Raw genomic sequence first — 21,858 nt, forward strand, 5'->3', positions numbered from 1 at the left:
GACCGGGAATCAAAACTGTGACCTCCTGGTTCATAGTTCGATACTCAACCACTGAGCCACTAGAACAGTAATTTTTTTGTTTAATCTGCACCTGAGGATATTTTTTCCATTGCTTTTTAGAGAGAGAGAGAGGGAGAAAGACACATAAATTGGTTGCCTCCCACACAGCTGGGGCCAGGGATGAACCTGCAAGCCACATATGTACCCTGATCGGGAATCAAACATGAGACCCTACGGTGCACAGACCGACGCGCTAACCGTTTAGCACACCAGCCAGGGCAGGAGCAGAAATTTTAAAAATAAGTTAGGCATGAGGACTCAGTAAGCTGGGCATTGAGGATGGGGCAGGGTTTGGGAGACGGTGCGCACCCCGTGCCCCAGCATCGGACGCACTTCCTCTCGCCCGCCTCCCTGCTCTTCCCTGCCCTACCTGCTCACGTCAGTTATTTGTCCTCTCTGCGCGGCCCTGACCGCTTGTTTACAATTCTCCAGTTGTGGGTTGGAGAGAGGATGCCGCTGGCAACTTCCACGGACCATGGCCACAACCTCCAGACTGTGCAGCTGTTGATAAAGAAAAATCAGGTGAGCGTTTCTGCTCGGGTTACCTCAGTCTGTGACAAATACTGCCCCAAATTAGAAGGCGGGGGAGCGTGGGAGAGCTCTGAAGGCTGGCGCCTGCCCCTGGGCCCTCACAGCCTGGCACAGACCGCATGCTGTTGCTGCCTCACAGAGCTGTGTGTGTTCCCGCTCCCACAGACCCTCCAGAAGGAAATCCAGGGGCACCAGCCTCGCATCGATGACATCTTCGAGAGGAGCCAGAGCATCGTCACCGACAGCAGCAGCCTGAACGCCGAGGCCATCCGGCAGAGGCTGGCCGACCTGCGGCAGCTGTGGGGCCTGCTCATCGAGGAGACGGAGAAGCGGCACCGGCGGCTGGAGGAGGCGCAGCGGGCCCAGCAGTACTACTTCGACGCGGCCGAGGCCGAGGCGTGGATGAGCGAGCAGGAGCTGTACATGATGTCTGAGGAGAAGGCCAAGGTGAGAGGCTCCGCCCCCAGGGGGGAGGCTGGCCCCCTGTCCCTGCCAGAGCCTGAGCCTCTCCCCCCGGCTTTTTGCCGACTGCCGTGTCTTTGTGTGACATCTCATTGCTGCCTTCGCATGTCATGGGCACCCTGGTGCATACAGGTGGCCGGGATTCCATTGTCCGAATCCTGGCATGTCATTGTCATTAACAATGGAATATATATATATATGTTTAGTTTAAACTTGCCAGAACCCTCTTGCACTCTCTCTAGGTATAGGGTTACCTAACTTTCATAACATACACTTGGTACTTTTAAGACCATTTGCAGCTATTTCCAGGCTCCAGAATGCCGTGAGACCCAGTTGTCCGTCACACTGTGAGGCGTCTCGGCCTCAGCGCACACTGGCTGTGCCTGGGCTTTCCTTCCTGCCCCCGGGGGTCTCAGTCATCCCCTTACCTCACATTCGTCCTTCGCACAACGATCGTGCTGACATTGTTTTTTTGTTTTTGTTTTTTAAATATATTTGTATTGGTTTCAGAGAGGAAGGGAAAAGGAGAAAGATAGAAACATCAGTGATGAAAGAGAATCATTGATCTGCTGCCTCCTGCACGCCCCACACTGGAGATCCAGCCCACAACGTGGGCAGGTGTCCTGACCAGGAATCTAACTGCCACCTCCTGGTTCATAGGTTGACACTCATCTCCTGAGCCACGCCGGGCCACGCTGGCCAGGCCATGTTAACGCTCCTGAAGTGCTTCTCTGTTCCACTGCCCACGTCACGCTTCTGGGTTTTTCTTCCTCCGAGTCTCTCCTCTTGCCCCACCACGTGGCGTCCTGCCTCCGTCCAGGTGGTGCTGTGCCTGAGGGGACGTAGTGACTGACATCTCTTTGCAGGACGAGCAGAGCGCCGTGTCCATGCTGAAGAAGCACCAGATCTTGGAGCAGGCGGTGGAGGACTACGCGGAGACGGTGCATCAGCTCTCCAAGACCAGCCGGGCCCTGGTGGCCGACAGTCATCCCGAAAGGTGATGCCCTTGTCCGGGCGGGCCCGGGGCACCGGTTCTTCAGGGAGGGCCTCTCACCTCACCTCACCGGTGCCGAAGCTTCGGCTGGCGCTCCTCTGAGGAACTGGCACCGTAGAGCTTTGAGAAGCATCTTTGTAACAGACCGGTAGGCCTGTGCTGCGTAGGCGGGTGAGCTGTTACGGAGGAAATGACTCTCGTCAGCGAAATATCCCCTGGTCAGGGCCCTATTGAAAGGCCATTGGTGACCGGAGTCAGGAGTGCAGGGTGATTTGCTCAGATACATCATCAAAGCGCCTGCCATGTGTTGAAAAAGCCATCCAGTCTAGGGAAGTCATTTCCAGTTCTAAGAGGAACGGGGCAGTTTGATTACTGGTAGTCGCTAGGAAATAGAAGTGGGCCTAGTAAGTAGAAGGGCTCCGGGAAGAACCAAAGAAAGGATACCACCTCCTTCCTCACACAACTCACGTCCTGGAATGCCTTAGAAATAAACAGAGGAAAGAGGTGCTTGTGGCACTCCCAACTCTGTGCCCGGCTCCTGTGTTACCTCCAGTGGCAGTCACTAGGTTTTCTGTGTTTGTGATGGACTCAGAGAGGAAGGAGTGGGTCTGTGCGTTACCCGAGGCAGGCTGCAGATGGGGTCTCTCAGGTGTTCATGCTCGGGATTCCCAGAAAGCGGCCTCCCCAGCATCCAGGGACAGGCATCAGAAGTCTCGCCTCTTTGCTCTCCTGCTGTACGACAGTCATTCTGGGGACGAGGGGAGGAAGAGGGGGATGCAGTGCACGCAGGGCCCGTGGGCGGCTCCTGGATGGTGCATTAACTTTAAACGTCAGAGGAGGTCCTGGCCTGCGGAGCCAGCGGTACAGTTAGAGTCTCTCCCCCCATCCTGTCAGGGGGGCCTTGGGCCTGAATTACGACTTGTTTACGTGTTGGCTCTTCTTTACTTGGAGTTGAAGTCAAACTTGAGAGTTTTCGTTTTATATCTTAGGCTAAATAGGTTAACCAGAGCTTCCTCTCCACCCCGTCTGTCTTCTCCCTCAAGGAAATTTGACATTGAAGTCCTTCTCCCCCACCACCTTCCCCCTTTCAGTGAGCGCATCAGCATGAGGCAGTCCAAAGTGGACAAGCTGTACGCGGGCCTGAAGGACCTGGCGGAGGAGCGGAGGGGCAAGCTGGACGAGAGGCACAGGCTGTTCCAGCTCAACCGGGAGGTGGACGACCTGGAGCAGTGGATCGCCGAGAGGGAGGTGGTCGCGGGGTCGCACGAGCTGGGGCAGGACTACGAGCACGTCACGGCAAGTACCCGGGCGGAGCACGGGGGCGGGGGCGCGGTGACCGGTGTGTGCGGCTGGCCGTCTGCATTCTGTGAGCAGAGAAAACGCCCTGTACGCCAAGGTCCTGGGATTTAATTTCATCTCTGCTTTTATCCCTGGGCGACTTTGAGTTGGGCGGTTGAACCTCTCGGTGCCCCTTTCTGTAGAAAAGGGACACGGAGCCCGTGCCTTCCTCGGGTTCCGGTGAATGAATGGGAAGGAATTCCGATGGATAATAGGTCTTGGAGCTGAGATCTGTCGTCAAGTCACGCACACGGCTTGTTTTCTTTCCAAAGGACGTTCATGTGACCAAGCAGCAGAATGCTCACAATGGCCTCACTGATCTCTCTCCGCTCATCTCTGTCTCAGATGCTGCAGGAGCGGTTCCGGGAGTTTGCCCGGGACACGGGGAACATCGGGCAGGAGCGCGTGGACACGGTCAATCACATGGCGGACGAGCTCATCAACTCGGGCCACTCGGACGCCGCCACCATCGCCGAGTGGAAGGACGGGCTCAACGAGGCCTGGGCCGACCTGCTGGAGCTCATCGACACCAGGACCCAGATCCTCGCCGCCTCCTACGAGCTGCACAAGTTCTACCACGATGCCAAGGAGATCTTCGGGCGCATACAGGACAAGCACAAGAAGCTCCCCGAGGAGCTGGGGAGGGACCAGAACACGGTGGAGACCTTGCAGAGAATGCACACCACGTTCGAGCACGACATCCAGGCCCTGGGCACTCAGGTGGGTGGCACAGCCGCCCGGGGGGGTGGGGGCGGGCGTGTGTTTCTCCGTCCAGAGCATCTCTGTGCTTTTCTGAGCATCTCTCGCCATTTGACTCCAAAACATGCCTCAAAGAGTGGCCTAAGTTAAATTCGTGTGTGTGTGTGTGTGTGTGTGTGTGTGTGCACTCACACATATGAAAACACTCCCATTTATTTGGGAGAACTTACCAGTCCAAAAGTTCTACATTTGCAGACATTGTTAGAGGCACATCCTGGTGGTTAAAGTAAGCCAGATGTACACCCAAAACATTTGCAACCAATAGACCATCTCAACAAGACGTTATATTGTGTTAGCATATCTATCCAGAATCATTTCCAAAATAATGCCATCTCATTTTTCCATCCACCAGGGTCTGAGTTATAGAACACAGAGAAGGAAAGCCAGAGGCTGACATTTCCGCATGCCTGCGGTTTTCCCCGGTGTGAACTGGCTGACACTCAGTCTCTGGTTGACAGGTGTTTGACTAAGCAATCACCGTGGAACAGTCAGAATCTTTAGGAAACTCACTCTAGATCGCTCCCTCGTCTCTGCAGTTTCTTGTTCAGTCTTTTAGATGAAAAATAAATTGTATCTTTCCCTCCTGTGTGGAAGTGCCCTCCTGCCTTTAACTAGGGCACGGACTGTATTCTCAGTCTTTGTGCTTTTGCAGGCAGCACTACACTAAAGAGCTCATGTGCATTTCATTTCCTAAGGGTGCTCCTGCACCCTTAGTGTAGGGTGGCTTCCCCAGAGTGAGGACATAGACTCAAAAGGATACACTTTTCTAATTCTGCTGCTGCTGCCCTCGTGCCTCCTGTAGGAGCTGGGCCGTTGTCCTGTCAGTAGGGAACTGGCTCACTGGAGGCAAATCATCCAACTTGAACTGATAGATAACAAAGCACAGCATCTCCGTGTGGCCTCTTTTCGTGAGACCCATTGGCGTTTTGCAAAGATTTCAAAATTCCAAGTTTTGGAATTTGCCGAGCTAAAATTCTACCTTTTTTGACATTGGGCCGTTGTTATTTTTCAACTAGGCTGCATTTTTATGTTTTTCAAGTTGTGTGAGCTCATAGAGATGACATGTAGATTGTTTTCAGCAACATCACACAGCCGTAGGAAAGGTGTTCTCAAAGTGCTCTTCCTGGCAGTTCCTCATGATAAAAACATCGTCCTTCCCCTCAAGATGAGTGTTTTCTGCGTCATCCGTATATCCCTGCCCACCTCCGGGGGACCATCCTATAGCCTTTCATTTCTCTCATCGTTTATGCAGGACCTAATATTGTCCTTCAGCACATGTATATACCCTTGGGGTTTGTGATTTGGGTCTCCCTGATGAAATTGTGAGCTTCTCGGGGTGAGGGCACCCATGGCGACCTGGTGTGCAAACAGAACAGGGCGGGGTGCACGTATGGAGGAATGTGGGGTGACGGATCCGCTGTCCCCCTGCCGCCCCGCAGGTGAGGCAGCTGCAGGAGGACGCGGCCCGCCTCCAGGCGGCCTACGCGGGCGACAAGGCTGACGACATCCAGAAGCGGGAGAACGAGGTCCTGGAGGCCTGGAAGGCCCTGCTGGACTCCTGCGAGGGCCGCCGGGTGCGGCTGGTGGACACGGGGGACAAGTTCCGCTTCTTCAGCATGGTGCGGGACCTCATGCTGTGGATGGAGGACGTCATCCGGCAGATCGAGGCCCAGGAGAAGCCCAGGTAACACGCAGCCTCCCGGGCAGGGACTCCAGCGACCGGCCCCGGGCGGTGTGCAGATGGGACCCTCCCGAGAGAGTGGGGCCTGGCCTGACGCTTGGAGGCCAGGGCAGGGTGGGGAGGTGTGTGTGTGCGGGGGGACTGCACTGCCTCCGCTGCCTCCTGCGCACTCTCTGGGGAACGAGGGGCCCAGTGCTGGCAGGCCCGCCCCGTTCCGCCCTCCACCTGCCCCCCCGTTCCACGCCCACCCAGGTCCGCCTGCCCTGAAGCATGACTCGCTCTGCCTCATTGTTGAAAAGGGGGGGCTTTTCTGAGTTCTTTCTCTGTCCGTTAGCGTAAAAACCACTCTGTGCCTTGCGCAGACATTGCTAAATGTCTCTGCTCCCATGGTGTATGACGATTAACATTTGCTCTGTAGCTTCCCTTTGGCTGTTTCATGCACAGCAGGGAAGAGACGCTCATAGGTGAACAAGCAGGCACATAGCTTCCAGTTCACCCCTGTCAGCTCCGGCCCCCACCTCACTGGGAAATGAGGCACGTCCATCCCCAGAGAAGAAGTACACAGAACAGAATGTATTCATGGGTGTAAGATATGTGTATTGCGTATATAATGTATATACTGTATTTCCTAGATTCAGACTCCCAGGCTTAGGTTCTGGTTCACGAGAAGCTCTCGGCTCCACCAGCCATTGATTTCTGAGCTGGTTCCCGCTCTGTGTGTCTCCGTGTCCAGAGAAGGAGGGGAGATACCAGCTGCTCTTTTGAACCTTTGGCAGCTAACTCACTGGGGTACGATTGGGGACACACGTTAATGCTTCTGTACCTTCTTGAAGAGTCTGAATTGCATTTCACAGTAAGTTTGAATGGAAATCCAGTGGTTTTTCCAGCATCTGCCTGGCAGCCATTGTGACTTACTCAGGCACACACACACACACACACATACACACACACACACACACACACACAAATGAGAGTACACTTAGGTGGTCCTGAATTATACTGTCATCGCACTTTAGCTCCTGTGACTCAGACTGTGACTCAGACCTTCAAGGTAAATCGTGCCATCAAACAGTTTCCTTCTAATTAATTATGTGTTTTGAAACCAACACGTTTATTTGAAAAGCTTGATCTCCTAACGCGGGCATTATTTGTCCCATCTTAGGGATGTGTCATCAGTTGAACTGTTGATGAATAATCATCAAGGTATCAAAGCTGAAATTGATGCTCGTAACGACAGTTTCACAACCTGCATTGAACTCGGGAAGTCCCTGTTGGCGAGGAAGCACTATGCATCTGAGGAGGTAGGGCGCCCCTGTTTCGGGGCCCAGGGTCGCTGCAGCTGTGTTACAATGTAAAGTGACTGTATTTTGTGAGTATGTATGTGTGTGTATGTATCCACAGAGAAAAATGCAAATGTGCATTCATACATACGTATGCACATACTAATATGTATTTCAGAACTTCTTCCCTATGTGTGAGAAAACAGTTACTCAGGCTGTGGGCAGAGCCAGGAACTCCAAATCCGAGGCCCAGCAGACAGTGTTTGAGGGCCCCAGACTGAGGTTTCGGCCTCTCTCAGCTTCAGCAGTACTCCTCCCGGGTGACCCCTCCGCTATCGCATGTGCCCTCGACCTCTCTGCTCCTCAGTGGCGGGGGCTCCTTCCAGTTAGGGAGGCGGTAGTAAAGCGGTGGCTGGTTAGTCTGTGTGAGGCCCCTTCAGGGGCTTGGAAGTTCCCAGCGAGGTCAAGGGCTTGGCCTCTTGCCGTCCCTGACTCCCTCCCAAGTGCGTGCCTAGGGGAGCCTCCGAGGCTGGAGGGACTCAGTGCAGAGCTGGCCTCAGGACAAAGCAGCTTGGGGGCGGGGGGGAGGAGGGTGGGGGGAGCAGGCCTTGCTCTCCACCCTCCTGCTGCCTCTGCTCTCCCAGAGCCGAGAGACGAACGTCCTTAGATGTTCCTGGCTCGACGATGGCTTTGACAGAAAGTGTGTTGTTCGTGTGTGGAGTGGCCTGTCAAGGGGAAACCGGGAGGATGTGGTCCGTTCTACTGAGGTGTCCCCGTGCTGCTGCTTCTCTCACAGATCAAGGAAAAGTTACTGCAGTTGACGGAGAAGAGAAAAGAGATGATTGACAAGTGGGAAGACCGATGGGAGTGGTTAAGGCTGAGTAAGGACATCCTTGGTTTTTCTCTCTCTGCTCTTTTTGGGTTTCTGTGGAACGTATGCGAGTGTGTTTTCCTGCATTAGTTGATCTGATGTGATATTATCATTTAATGATGTTTGGAATTCTAAATGCTCCTTTTTTAATGCCCGATTTCACCATTCTGTGCTAAGTACTGTTAAGTAGTTCCCTGAGTTTTGGGGGGATTTTTTTCACCTCATGATTGACCTCCGTGTTGAGTGGGGTTTGGGTGTTCTTTGGGAACAGCATGGGAGGGCAGAACTGGGTGTCCGCTGGGGGAGCACAGAAGGAAGGCCCCCCCTCCCCCCATTGACTAAGAATTATTAGTGCAGAGTCAAGGAGGTAGGAAGTTGGCCTGATTAGGTCTTATATTTGGTGCTCTTAGAAAGGCGAGGACAAAATAAAATATGAGTTAACAACTGTACATGTTTACAGGGTACTGGGCATTATCCTAAGTGTCTCATGTTTTTCTGTATTTACTCCCCACAATGACCCACTGAGGTGGACTCTCCTTTTAACCTCTTTTTGTAAAGGAATATGTGAAGTCACAGAGCACATAATACACAGAATTGGGAATGACATTTAGTAATTGGTATGAACTCTTAACAGTCGCCCAACTCAGCATTATGTGTGTACGTTGCCCTTCTGTTTGGGCTCTGGCCCTGTCCTGGTGTTACACCCCACCCTCAGACCCCAGGGCTGCTTACTAGAAACAGAACCCAAGGCCTTTTCTAGAAGGTGGGTAAGGGACCTGGGGAAGCCACCTCACCCTGTGGTGCCCAGAACCCTCTTTGGAAAAGGAAACCCCACTTGTGACCATTCTGTGGATGAGGACTTGCTACGTTTTTAGAATGCCCAGGGCAGGTTCAGTGTAGTTCAGCAAAGCCCCTATCGCACCCCCTGTGAAGTGGGCGCCAGCCTGTATGAGGAGGTGACCAGTCTCTGGTGCCGTGGTGGCACCTTTTTCTTGTGGCCTGGCTGGGGGCTACCAGGATGACAGAAGGAGACACCTGGCAGTCCCTGGGGGCACGGATGCTCCCTGCAGTCCGTTTTTTACCTGCATGGCCCCAAACATTGCTGCGGGAGGTGTATGAGAATTAACGTCCACCACAGCCCAGCCCAGGCCTCACCTGCCTTCCCATAGCTGCAGTGACGTCACACCGATTCCCTACGTGCAGAGGAACAAGGCAAAAGCCTTAGCCCACGTCATCTCCATTTCGTATAAAGCTCCCATGTCCCTCCCGCCCTCTCACACACCCCCCCCCCCCCAAAGAACTACAACCCCCAAAAGGGTGCTTTATGAATGCCTGCTCCTCCGGCATAGTCTGTCTGGTTGTATGTAGACTGTGAATTCCTTGCAGGCTTATCTGAGGCTTATCTCACTCGAGAGGGCCCCGTGAGCAGAGAGCACCTCCAAGGCTAGGCTGCCTTTGAGAACTTGAGATGTGACTGGTCCAAACTGAGGTGTACCAGAACTCTAAAACTGAGGTGTACCAGAACTCTAAAATTCTCTCAGAGAATAGAATATAATGGATCAGTGATTTCTTAGATTGATGACATATTGGAAATGTTAACAGCTTGATATGTCAGTTTGTCTAAAATATGCTTTTGAAATTAATTTCCCCTATTTCTTTTCAATGTGGCTATGGGAAAAGTTAAGGTTGCATCGGTAGCTCCCTTGACATTTATGTAGACAGCTCTGATCTAGACCAGTGTTTCCCAAAATGTGGTACTCGGACCCCCAGGGGTACGGGAAGAGTTTGGTGGGGGTACGCGTGGCAACGGAGTTTGGTGGGGATATGCACTGCACCGTGCTTAGCTGCGCCTAATTCTACGTTCTCATGAGTACGAGGGGTACTCAGCATTATGAAAATTATAGAAGGGGTACACATATGTCAAGTTTGGGAAACACTGATCTAGACGATAAACTGGTGGTGCAGGCAGCGGCCAGCAGAGGGCCGTGCCGCCCTGGCTGCCAGGCAGCCTGCCGGACCGTACTCACTCTCCGTACCCTGTGCAGTTCTGGAAGTCCACCAGTTCTCGAGGGACGCCAGTGTGGCCGAGGCCTGGCTGCTCGGACAGGAGCCGTACCTCTCCAGCCGGGAAATCGGCCAGAGCGTGGACGAGGTGGAGAAGCTCATCAAGCGCCACGAGGCTTTCGAGAAGTCTGCAGCGACCTGGGATGAGAGGTTCTCCGCCCTGGAGCGGCTGACGACGGTACGTGGCCGCCGGGTGCCTGGTGCCTGGTGCCTGGTGCCTGGTGCCTGGTGCCTGGCATGTTGGTGCCCCTGGCAGCTTTTCTTGCTTCCCTCCTAGACTAAGGTGACCAGACATCCCGCTTTTGGCGGGACAGTCCCAATTTTTAGCAATTTGTCCTGCGGTGTTTTTAAAAACCGGGACTTTTTTAAAACGCCGCGGGACGCGGGACAAATTGTTAAAAATTGGGACGTCTGGTCACCTTATCCTAGATCCGGGAATTCACATCATTTTTCTGCTTTTCCAAGCAGCAGAATCTTCCTGAAATGGGTGGCTAATCTTGGTCAGGACCTGGGGAGACTCTTTGGGGCTGTCACCCCTCCATCCTTTCCTGGGCACCTGGATTTAAGGTCACTTCCGTTAGCCTCCTGCCTCGGAGTTGATCGATTGGGGTCTGTCTTTTGTTCTGTGGCTCACAGCAGCATGGGTTTCCAGGGAGCCTAGCCTTACAGCTTCCTTCAGAATTTCAGAATTAGGATTCCCATCATCCTAGCTTGATCCTAGACCACTGAAAAACTCACCATTCCCGAAAATCTCTCTGCCAACATAAAGGTCTTTAATAGGACCTGTTCATTGGTGTTTCCTTCCCCAAAACACTTGCATTCCCGGTAGAAAACCGACTCTTTCATGGCTTGCTCTTTCACTCCAGTTTTTACGTGGTGTTTGGGTTTGGGCCGAACACCAATCCCGAAGAACCACTGCGTCTCTGTGTTGTCTGAGCTCCGATGGGAAGCCAGCAGGCCCTGCCTCCCTAAGCAGAGTCGAGAGCTGCCAGTTTGTGTGGAAACTGAGCCCAGTGTCCCCGGGGCACACAGACAGCTCCTGGGAGCTCCGCCAGCCCCTGAAGTGGACCTGTTTTCTCACTCGGATCTCACTTCCTGTTGCTTGGACTTGTGGCTGCAGTTCCTGCGATCCTAATACCATTTTGCTTAGGATGCTAGAGCCTCTAGTTGGCCATTGTAATCCAGGATAGAGAACTAGGCGTCCCTGACTTGCTGAGTTCATGTAGAGCCCTTTCCCTAAACGAGGCAGAGTTGGGGACTGTGCCGAACGCCACCCTGTTCTCTCTCAGTTGGAGCTACTGGAAGTGCGCAGACAGCAAGAGGAAGAGGAGAGGAAAAGGCGGCCGCCCTCGCCCGAGCCGAGCACGAAGGTTTCTGAGGACACCGAGTCCCAGCAGCAGTGGTGAGTCCCGGCACGGCCCTGGGGCCTTAGCGTTAGCACCAGGTGAGGTGCAGGGAGGAGCATCCTTTCTGAGCTTGTGTGGTGCCGGCCTAACCACAGGCTCTTCCTGTTACTTCCTTCTTTAGACCTTTCAGGGTCTCTATAGGCACCCCTGGCTGGTCCACGGCCATGCTGCTGTGTAGGTGGCAGAAGGGGGTGTAGACAGTGCCCTCTGTGCTGCCCACAGGTGCGCACACACACACACACTCACTCACTCAGAATTCCTACAAGATTTCATGGGGGGAGTGAACGACCCAGATTTCTTGCCAGTGGCTTGGTGGACATGCTTTTGGAAGTCCTGGGTGACTTCCTGTGAAGGACAGAAATCACTCTGCTTCTGAAAGTCTGGTTACTATGCCGTGGGAAGAGCTCTGTGATAAACCCAGTGCTGCCCTTGTGGGAAGGGGCCTCAGCCTTCCCGCCCTGTCTATAGTGGGTTTGAAACACCTAGAAAGATTTTTAAAAGAAATCAAATTGTGCAAGAGGGTTGCATGTGTTTTTCGTGGAGAAAGCCTGTAATAAAAGTGACTGATGTTCTCTCCATTCTTTCCTACTGTTTTCTCTTCCCCTCTTCTCCTTTTCTCCTCCTTCCCCTGTCCTCTTCCCCCTTCACCCAACAGGGATACTTCGAAAGGAGAGCAAGTTTCCCAGAACGGTTTGCCGGCTGAACAGGGATCTCCACGGGTTAGTTACCGCTCTCAAACCTACCAAAACTACAAAAACTTTAATAGCAGACGGACAGCCAGTGACCAGCCATGGTCCGGACTGTGAAGTTCACTACCATTTGTCAAGAACCACTCTTTCCAAATCCTCATGGTTTGACCATTTGGCTTCCACTTCACCCACAGTGTTACAATTTTACTTAATTCATAGCCTTCCTTGGTTTCATATTTGTTTGCGTTTAATTCATGTTTATTTGAGTCTTTTAACTGATGGGATGCTCAGTTGCCTTAAAGCAACATACTTATTTTTTTGTTTATTTATGTGAGCTTTTTACTTTATTGAGATTTTACAGCAAAAGCCTTACATGAGTAATTGCAATTTAATGAGATTACAGCAAAATGAAGAAGAAAGCTAGAATCCGAAAGGTATGGCATACCCAGTTGTACTAACAGGGTGCGGTACTGCACTGTATGTAGCCCCTTTACAGATGTTATTAACCTGCGATAGTTTACTGGTAATTAGGAAGACCCGTGTATGCAGAAGGAGACTTTACATACTAAGATTAAAACCTAAGGTCATCTGTGTGACATTCCATGGAGGGTGCATCCTTTTTTTTTTTTTTTTTTTTTTTTTTGAAAACTACAAGGAAAGAAAAAGGATCTGCTTGGGAAGCTGTTTGAATTTTTGGGTGCAGCATCTCAAATGTGTTGAGATCCTCGTATTGTTTATTACTTTTTGCAAACCAGTTCCTCCCTTACATTTTCCTGCCAAGTCCTGAGTTGAGAACTCCAGGCTTCCCGGCAGTGCCCGCTGTCACACCGTTTCAGTTTTCTCCAACAAACGGAGCAAAAGCCATTCTGGTTCACCCTGATTACTTGAACGCTGCCCGCGGCGGACCACCTCTGGGAGTGGCTGCATGCCTCCTGGCTTCCGAGGTCATGTTAGCGTCTCTGTAGACAGGAACTCCATGGCATGTCTCCTTACGGATTCATTTGTCGTTTCCTGGCGAAAATGAAGTCCTTTTGTGGAGTTGTCTAATACGGAGTCTTTTAGGATGGCATTTGTCAGACCACCAGCAGGGACTGAAAATGTTTTAACGGGGATTCTGTTCCTTAGGAATAAAGGCTAATGAAAGAGGTGATTTCCTGGTACTGATCAAGACAAAACCAGATCCATGTGACAGCACAGCCTCATGAGACATTCACTTGCTCGTTTGCCATACTTAGTGTTAGTGGAATCAGAGACCTGTTTTGATATGTGTTCTCCATGAGTTAAGTCTAATTTGTCTTCATTTCATGATGCATGTCTTTTTTTTTTTTTTTTTTTTTTTTTTTTTTTTTGTCAGGATAACATCATATAGCATCTTGTTTGTGTTTCCTTATTTCTATGTACATACCTATCTACTCTGATTGTAGATGGGTATATAGATAGATGCCAAGCTTCTTATGTTCTGGGGTAGTGTGCACCATTATTGGGTCTCTGCCTTACTACACACCAAATTCCATTTTAGAGAAGAGCCACTGCTTTATCGTTGGTCTTATAGGGAGCCCTGACGTGTGTTTCTGGCTCCAAATTATATGTGTCACTGACCTATATGTATACGTGATGTTTCCATATATATGTTTAAATTTTGTATCATCAGGTCGAATGCCCAATTTTATGCTTTTTGTATTCAAAAGACCAAAAAAAAAAATAATAAAACACACAAAAAAAAACAACCAATGACAACAACCACATAAGCACATGGGAAAATAGTGCTATGATGTCTTTGGCATGTGTTCTGTGACTATTTTTGTCTAGGTTTTTAAATTGTAGCCTGCCAGAACAAACCTTTAATTCCAATTGGACTGGATTGGAAGGAGAAAAGCCTTCTCATTCTTTTGAGTTACGGTGCAGAGACTCAAGTTAATGAACTTGAAAATATCGTTGCTTCGTGCACTTAGAAAACCAATCCGGTGTTTCTTGTGCTACTAGTTGTCACGTTGCATTTGTGTTCACCTCCTGATTTAAGCATCTCAGGTGTATCAGCCACTAAAGCACTGTGGACTAATCGCTAAGGCGAAGCAACGGGGGCGGGGGCAGGGCGTGATCACGTGTACCCACTGTTTTGTCATAGCACTATGATTTGCTTTTGATGTTTGTCTCTAGTGGTGTGTTGTCTGTTGGCATGCTTAAGCACATGTCCATTAAAATTCATTTTGTTCCTTTTATTTTTCTTGTTTTCTTGTTGGTTAAGTGATTCATTTGCATAAACATTAATGATCTCTGCATACTGGTTTGGGGTTTTCTCTTTCCTTCTAACTCCAAAGAAAAAAATTTTTGCTGCAGAATCTCCCCTCAGAAGAGGCTTCCCCATCCTTCCCCGGAAGTCTGACCAAGTCCCATAAATTGTAGCCCTTTCGAAGTCTACTTCTCTCCGTCCAGGTCATTGCTGTCACTCGCAGTTTTGGAGTCACACCTGCAGCACTAATTTTTTTTTAACCTGATTTCTATACACACTAACTTCATGTCTCCCTGGACTCACTCACGCCTGGCACAGGCCTCCAGACCCAACTCCTCCTTCCTCCCCACCGGAAATGCCCTGGGAGCACACACAGAACAGATCTGTCAACTTCCAAAGTCCACTCACTTCCCTTTGACTCGGGGGTTTTGTTTTGTTTTTGTTATTTCCCCTCCTCCGTCTTTCCCTTCGAGGCGAAAGGGAGAACTGCTTACACAGCCTACTGCTTCATAGGCAGTGCCCACAGGAAGGCCAGGACAGCCACCGTGCACCCCCTCCCCCCCACGTCTTTCCGCCCCAAGGATCCATTTTCCATATTGCACTGCGGGCCAAAGGTTCCAATCGAGAACACCCTTGAATCGCATAGCCTCTCATCTCCCCCCTAAGCCCTCCTGATAGATAGGCTGTGCAGACGGAATGTCCATTGGAGTCTCCCGTCCACGCGGATGAGGCCCAAACCAGAGGCCCCGTTCCCGAGCGTTGGCACATCTGCGTGTTGGAGCCGTGGTGGCCGGTCTCCGTGGGTCCCGTGGCGGGCGTTGCTGCTGGTTGGGGTGTCCTCTCGGTTCTGGGCAGCCGCGGTGGGGGGACGTAGCTAACGACCGTTGCCATTTGACACCTCCTTTGTCTGTCCGTGTCACGAGGGGAGCCAGGTTGTCTGTAATCCACTAAAGCGTCAGCCACACCCAGCTTTTAGTAACTCGCTAATCCCACGCCCAGGGCGGGCGTGTCAGCCAGCCGAGGGCTGCTACAGGTAACGGTACCCAAGTTGACAGGAGAGCGATAATGACCCCCGAGACCCTACGGCATGTCCCTGGCCGCAGAGCCAGCCGCGAGGGTTACACTAGGCATGAATGCGCTGGGGAAGGAGCCGCTCCCGAAGACGTCTCCCGCCTGAAGGGCCCGAGCCGCTGGCCGCCGGGCCGCGCCCGCCCGCCCGGGCTTTCCCGTCTCAGTGCAGCGAGGCAGCCGACCCACCAGCACGTGACGGGGAAGGCCCCGGCTCTGTCTTTGTTCGGGGGTAAATAGCCGTGTGGTGTTGAGTGACTGTGATTGGCTTCTCCAGCTCCTTTAACACAAACTACAAACCCACTCACGATACCAAACTCCTCCGGCAGATGTGGTTCCGTTGACGTTTGTTGACTTGCCTCGTTTCCTTCCAGCTCTTACGTTCCAAAGTCTAACTGGGATGGCAGCTGTGAAGTGCATGATTGTCATCCTAATTTCTGCATGTGTTTATGGCGATGTATTTTTTTTTTTTTCGGGGGGGGCAGGGGAGGGGAGGGGGAGATGAGGGGGAGATGGAGAGCCGGAGAGCGTTTTTCAGAAACCGAAGGTCTTTCCTGTCTTCCCTCGGGGGAATGCCGTGTAGTTCTGGTAGCGTTGTCTCTCGGTCTGTTTGTGAATGCCCTTTCGCTTCCACTTCCAGCCCTCCTGGTGGCGTCCTTGGTTGTAAGGTGGCTGCTGTATAACGTCCACTCTCTCATATTTTAATAACGTGTGATTGTGACCGTTGTCCTTTCGTTTTCAAAGTTAACCATGAGAGGAAATGGATCCGAGTTGCCTTAGAGACAATGGATTGACCAGAGGGGCAGAGTGCAGTAAAACTCATACTGGCATTTCGCTTTTTCTCATCTCCCTCCAGCGGGGCGGGCATTAATCCCTTCCCACCTTCTAATGTTCCCTGGTGTCCAGCTGGCTTTGCGGGATGTGCGATGGTTTTACTGTACTGCCTCGATCTGTGCCAGGCATTTATACACAGCCACGTGTGCGAGTCGGAGCGTATGTGGTCCCCCCCGCCCCCCGCCCAGGTCACGGGGTTCTCTGAACGGCCTCTCTGCTGTCCCCAGATGGCAGACACGATGGACGCGGGCGACATGGTCAATGGCGCCGCGGAACAGAGGACAAGCTCCAAGGAGTCCAGCCCCATCCCCTCCCCCACCTCCGACCGCAAAGCCAAGACGGCCCTCCCGGCCCAGAGCGCCGCCACCCTGCCGGCCAGAACCCAGGAGATGCCTTCGGCCCAGATGGAGGGCTTCCTGAACCGGAAGCACGAGTGGGAGGCCCACAACAAGAAAGCCTCCAGCAGGTACAGCCCGCCCCGAGCAGCCAGGGGAGGGTGTGCTCGCGCGGCTGGTTTGCGCGTCGCTTCCTGGGCCGCGTGTTCTCAGGACTGACCCTGGGAGGGGGGGTAGAGGGCCTTGTATATTCACAGAGAGTGGAAAGAGTTGGGTTTTTTTTTTTGTTTTTTTTTTTTTAAATATATATTTTATTGATTTTTTTTACAGAGAGGAAGAGGGAGGGATAGAGAGTTAGAAACATCGATGAGAGAGAATCATCGATCAGCTGCCTCTTGTACACCCTCTACTGGGGATGTGCCTGCAACCAAGGTGTACATGCCTTTGACCGAAATCAAACCCGGAACCTTTCAGTCCGCAGGCTGACGCTCTGTCCACTGAGCCAAACCGTTCCTGCAAAGAGTTGGTTTTTTTAAGAAAAAATATCTGTATTGATTTCATAGAGGGAGGGAGAGATGGGAACATCAAGGATGAGAGAGAATCACTGATTGGCTGCCCCCTGCACACCCCACACTGGGGGTTGAGCCCACCACCTGGGCATGTGGCCCGGACCGGGAATCAAATCGTGACCTCCTGGTTCATAGGTCGACGCTCAACCACTGAGCCAGGCCGGCCGAGCAGAAAGAGTTAAATATGCACGGAAATAGCAAAATTAGACCTCAGCGGCAGGGCTTTCAACAAGTGGTCCAGGCATGTGGTATGAGGATCATTTTCATGCTCCTCAGACTCTTAATCCTCGATGGGTGTGTGGTGTAGAACCTTGACGTTGCTCTCTCTATTGCTCAGGTCCTGGCACAACGTGTATTGTGTCATAAACAACCAAGAAATGGGTTTCTACAAAGATGCGAAGACGGCTGCTTCCGGGATCCCCTACCACAGCGAGGTCCCCGTGAGTCTGAAGGAAGCCATCTGCGAGGTGGCCCTCGATTACAAGAAGAAGAAACATGTGTTCAAGCTCAGGTGAGGGCGGTGTGTGTGTGTCTATGTGTGTATTCTCTCTCTTGGGGTGGGTTTCCTTAGACGCTGTAATCTCCTCTGCAACTTAACACATCACCAGCCAAGCGACACGCAGGAGTGGCACACGGCTGGGTCCTGGGGGTGGCCGATGCCAGCTTCCCCGTGGCTGAGGCACAGCCGAGCGTCACTGCTCCCTCCAGCAGGCGAGCCCTCCGGGTTTCCCATGTGAGGGCCGCTTAGGAAAGGGGCTTCCCCGTCTTTCCCCCTGTCTGGGCTCAGGGGCTGCTGTTCTTCGCTCTGAGTCACCTGTGGCAGGGGCTGGGGAGGAGGGTGTGTGTCCTAAGCCCAGCCCCTGGGGTGTCAGCGGCCCCGGAGCTGTCTCCTCCACGTGTCCCCGCCCTGCAGAGCACCTGCACGTCCCCACCGCGGATCCACGCTCGGAAGGTCTGCGTAGCGCTTGGAAGCGGGCAGGAAAACACTGTCTCCCTTAAAAATGTAAAACATATGTGTGTGTGAGCTGTTAGGCTGCTGGGTCAGTGCTTCTCTGACCTGCTGCTTTGCGATCTGACAAGCCCTGGGCTTCGGTGACGGGAGTCCCTGTGTCTCCTGCCAGCTGGACTGGGCCCAGGACTACAAACGAGCTCCACACGGCGTGGCTTCCTGAGCCCTGCGGGCGGGCACTGGGGCTTCGGGGCGCGGAACGCTGCCCGCTGCAGGGCGGGCACGGGCAGCCGGCTCCCCAGCTGCCTCCCCCTTCGTGTGCTGTCGCTGCAGCCTCCGAGGGTCGGGGCATTGGCCCCGCCGGCAACGCCCCCTTCCTCGTGACAGCCATGGGGCAAAGGAGTGAGCCCTTCAGGCCGGTGGCTTCTCGGAGCTGTGGGGACGGCTTTACAAAGACGCTTTCCGTCACTCTGAGCCTGACAGGAGGAGTCCGAGAGACCGTTCAGAAACTGGTGCTTGTTTTTTTATTATTTTTTAAAATACACTTTTACTGATTTCAAGCGGAAAGGAGAGGGAGAGAGAGATGGAAACATCAATGAGAGAGAGGACCATTGATCGGCTGGCTCATGCACGCCCCACACTGGGGATCAAGCCCACAACCTAGGCACCTGCCCCGACATCAAACCATAACCTTGTTCATAGGTCTGCACTCAACCACTGAGCCATGCCAGCCGGGCCAGAAACCAGTACTACTTGTAAATGTGGGGGAGGGGGGGTGCAAGCTTAGTAGCAGAATTTCAAAAGTGCTCATAAATTTTAAAGAGCTTTCTTTCTCTTGAATTCACTTCAGAGCAGTGGTTAGGCGCCCAGGCGGTCTTTGCCACAACAAAGCCAGGTGTTGCTTCATTTGGACTTTAAAAAAAAAATCCTTCCGAGTGGTTGACACAGAGCACTGCCTGTGTGTATTATATTAGCCCAGTTACACGGCTTCTCCGTGTCCGAGGGGCCCCGCCGGGCCCGTGCGCGCCCCGGGCGGTCGGTGACGTCTGCACGGGCGTTTCCGGTGTGATCCCTGTGCCTGCTTGTATCCCATGAAGGATATGGGAGTTGGGGGATTTTTTTTTCTTTTCTTGTTAATATTGTGACTTTTCTTTCTTCCTTCAAATAACAGACTAAATGATGGAAATGAGTACCTCTTCCAAGCCAAAGACGATGTAAGTTTCTAAGATTCTTTTCTCTCAAATCCTTCATGACTTGAAAGTGGCGTGATAAGCTTTCCTCGCAGTGTCCATCACATGAGTAATGGTTGTGGTGGTGCCTGGCGCCGCGTCTCCATGGTCACCAGCGTGGGAGGGGGTTCGGTCCCTGCGATTGTAGGAGGCAGTGAAGGCCATCTGTCTTTGCCGTGGCGGGGGAGCTGACGCAGGTTCCCGAAGTCCACCCCGTGGCGGGTGGGGCACGGCGAGGTGTCCCGGTCAGGATCCGCCCCCAGCAGCCCGCTGCCTTCACCACCTAGTTCATGGCTGGGCTGCACCTCGAGCGGGGAGAGAACACGGCATGCACAGTGCTCTAAGCTGGATAAGCTTCTGTTAAACTTAGTCTTTTGTGTCAGATATATTTACAATTATAAATTTTTATTTATTTCAGAGAGAAGGGGGGAGAGAGAGAGAGAGAGAAAGACACACCAATGATGAGGTATAATCATTGATTGGCTGCCTCCTGCACGCCCCACAGTGGGCACTGAGTCCACAACCCGGGCATGTGCCCTGATTGAGGATCTAACCATGACCTTCTGGTTCATAGGTTGACTCAGCTCAACCACTGAGCCACGCCAGCCGGGCAAATATATTTTAATTTTAAAAGGGGGCCAGGTACTAGAGGGATAGATGCCTCACAGAGGGAGACCAGCCTTCCAGCTCCTCCAAGTTCACGGGACCAAGCCCCTCCCCCTGACAAGTCTCAGGAGCGAGAGCGATTCGTGCCCATTCCTGTGGGCTGAGTCTCCCTGTGCCCCCTCCTTTGTCCAGGAGGAAATGAACACATGGATCCAGGCCATCTCCTCGGCCATCTCCGCCGACAAGCACGAGGTGTCCGCCAGCACCCAGGGCACGCCAGCGGCCAGCCGGGCGCAGACCCTGCCCACCAGTGTCGTCACCATCACCAGCGAGTCCAGCCCCGGCAAACGGGAGAAGGACAAAGAGAAAGACAAAGAGAAGCGGTTCAGCCTTTTTGGCAAAAAGAAATGAACTCCTTCCCTTCGCCTCCTGCCCTTCTCTTACCTTTTCAGTGAAATTCCAGCATGCAAGCTCAGAACCAACACATTACTCTCTGTGCCTAATGTTCCTCAATGTGGTTGATTTGTTTGTTTTTTCTAATTTATAGAGCATTTCTGGGGGTGGGGCAGGGCGGGGGGGAAAAATACACCTAAATACTTTATCTCCAAGTTACAAAAGTTTGAGGTGCAGAGGGAAAGACCAGATTTTTTTAATGAAATTATATAGATTAGATCTCAATATTTAAACTGTTCCTCAATTTTGTGAGGCTGTGTTGGAAATAACCCGCCTCTAGTGCTGTTGGTATATGCAAGGCAGCGGTGCTTAAAACAGTTATTTCCCGTGCTCTCCAGAGACACAGCGTACCAACGTCCTGACACCATTCCCTGCCACTCACCCCCGTGGTTCCCTTGAGTTCTGACGGTTAGCAGTGCCCGCGATGGGGCCGATCCCGGGCAGGCAGGGGGTGTCCCGGGACCTCGCTGCAGCCTCAGCGCAGCTCCACACTATAACTCCGCAGACCAGACCAACCCGGCAGCACCTACCTACTAACCCACCACACACGCGGCTCTTCTGCATCACCCGTGACGACGGTCGAGAATGTCGGTATCCGAGAAGGAATAGAAAAACTGATACTGTTTTAAATAATCTGTAATTTCAATCTTTTTTTTTTTTTCCTGAAATACATTATATTGTATGTTTGAGATAATTCTAGTACAAAGTATAATAAAAAAAAAACTAGATGTATAATAACCCTTTAAATCATTGGTTCAGTGTACAAGTGGAACTGAAGCATTTACTGGGACAAAGTCATGTTAACTCCAATGGTTACCTGCTTGTGCGTGGCCACACTGTGTTATGATTTGCTTCATTACCTTGCTCTCTGATACATAGTGTGCATCTCTCTGTCACTGTGACGGTTGTAATGACAAGTCTCCATCCTCCTGCACAATCACAGCGGCATCGATAGGAATGCGCTCCGGAGGCCGGGCCTGGGCAGGAAGGCGGGCGGGCGGGCGGGCCCGGTGCTCAGTCGTAGGACCTGTACCTCTCAACTTCTGCCCTCTCTGTTAAATATATGCTATGTCATTAAATGCTTTTAAATCTAGCACGGTGGGTAATGGTTGTTATTTCTCTCCCGCGTTCACGTGGCAAATGGGGGGATTGCAAAGCAAGAGAATAAGCAGGACTTGTTTGTTTTTGTTTTTGTTTTTGTTTTTTTTTTGCATTCTTAGGCACGACTAGTGTACCAGCTTTGAAAGCTGCAGGAAACAGTAAAAAATCTGGAATGTGTGGCAGTTGCGTGTGTGTGTGTGTGTGTGTGTGTGTGTGTGTGTGATATTTATTTATTTCAGAGAGGAGGGGGGGAGAGAGAAACCTCAGTGATGAGAAAAATCATTCATTGGCTGCCTCCTGCATGCCCCCTAGTGGGGATCAAGCCTGAAACCCGGGCTTGTGTCGTGAT

At 52.1% G+C, this 21,858-nt stretch overlaps 1 protein-coding gene across 2 annotated transcripts in view; it reads left to right on the plus strand.

Annotated features, from left to right (window-relative positions):
- Positions 1-21,501, plus strand: part of SPTBN1 (spectrin beta, non-erythrocytic 1) — a 177,768-nt gene extending 156,267 nt beyond the window's left edge. For both annotated transcript variants that reach the window (XM_084900787.1, XM_084900788.1), the window contains 15 exons: positions 493-582; positions 757-1,038; positions 1,920-2,050; positions 3,139-3,343; positions 3,731-4,105; positions 5,584-5,828; positions 6,988-7,126; positions 7,902-7,986; positions 10,022-10,218; positions 11,330-11,442; positions 12,102-12,165; positions 16,495-16,733; positions 17,509-17,682; positions 19,292-19,334; positions 20,148-21,501. In XM_084900787.1, coding sequence (XP_084756913.1) covers positions 493-582; positions 757-1,038; positions 1,920-2,050; positions 3,139-3,343; positions 3,731-4,105; positions 5,584-5,828; positions 6,988-7,126; positions 7,902-7,986; positions 10,022-10,218; positions 11,330-11,442; positions 12,102-12,165; positions 16,495-16,733; positions 17,509-17,682; positions 19,292-19,334; positions 20,148-20,366 — 2,601 coding nt within the window. In that variant the 3' untranslated portion in view covers positions 20,367-21,501. The remainder of the gene's footprint in view (positions 1-492; positions 583-756; positions 1,039-1,919; positions 2,051-3,138; positions 3,344-3,730; positions 4,106-5,583; positions 5,829-6,987; positions 7,127-7,901; positions 7,987-10,021; positions 10,219-11,329; positions 11,443-12,101; positions 12,166-16,494; positions 16,734-17,508; positions 17,683-19,291; positions 19,335-20,147) is intronic.
- Positions 21,502-21,858: the final 357 nt, after the last annotated feature.

This window comes from Pipistrellus hanaki, assembly GCF_964339955.1.
Source record: "Pipistrellus hanaki genome assembly, chromosome: 12".
NCBI lineage: Eukaryota > Metazoa > Chordata > Mammalia > Chiroptera > Vespertilionidae > Pipistrellus > Pipistrellus hanaki.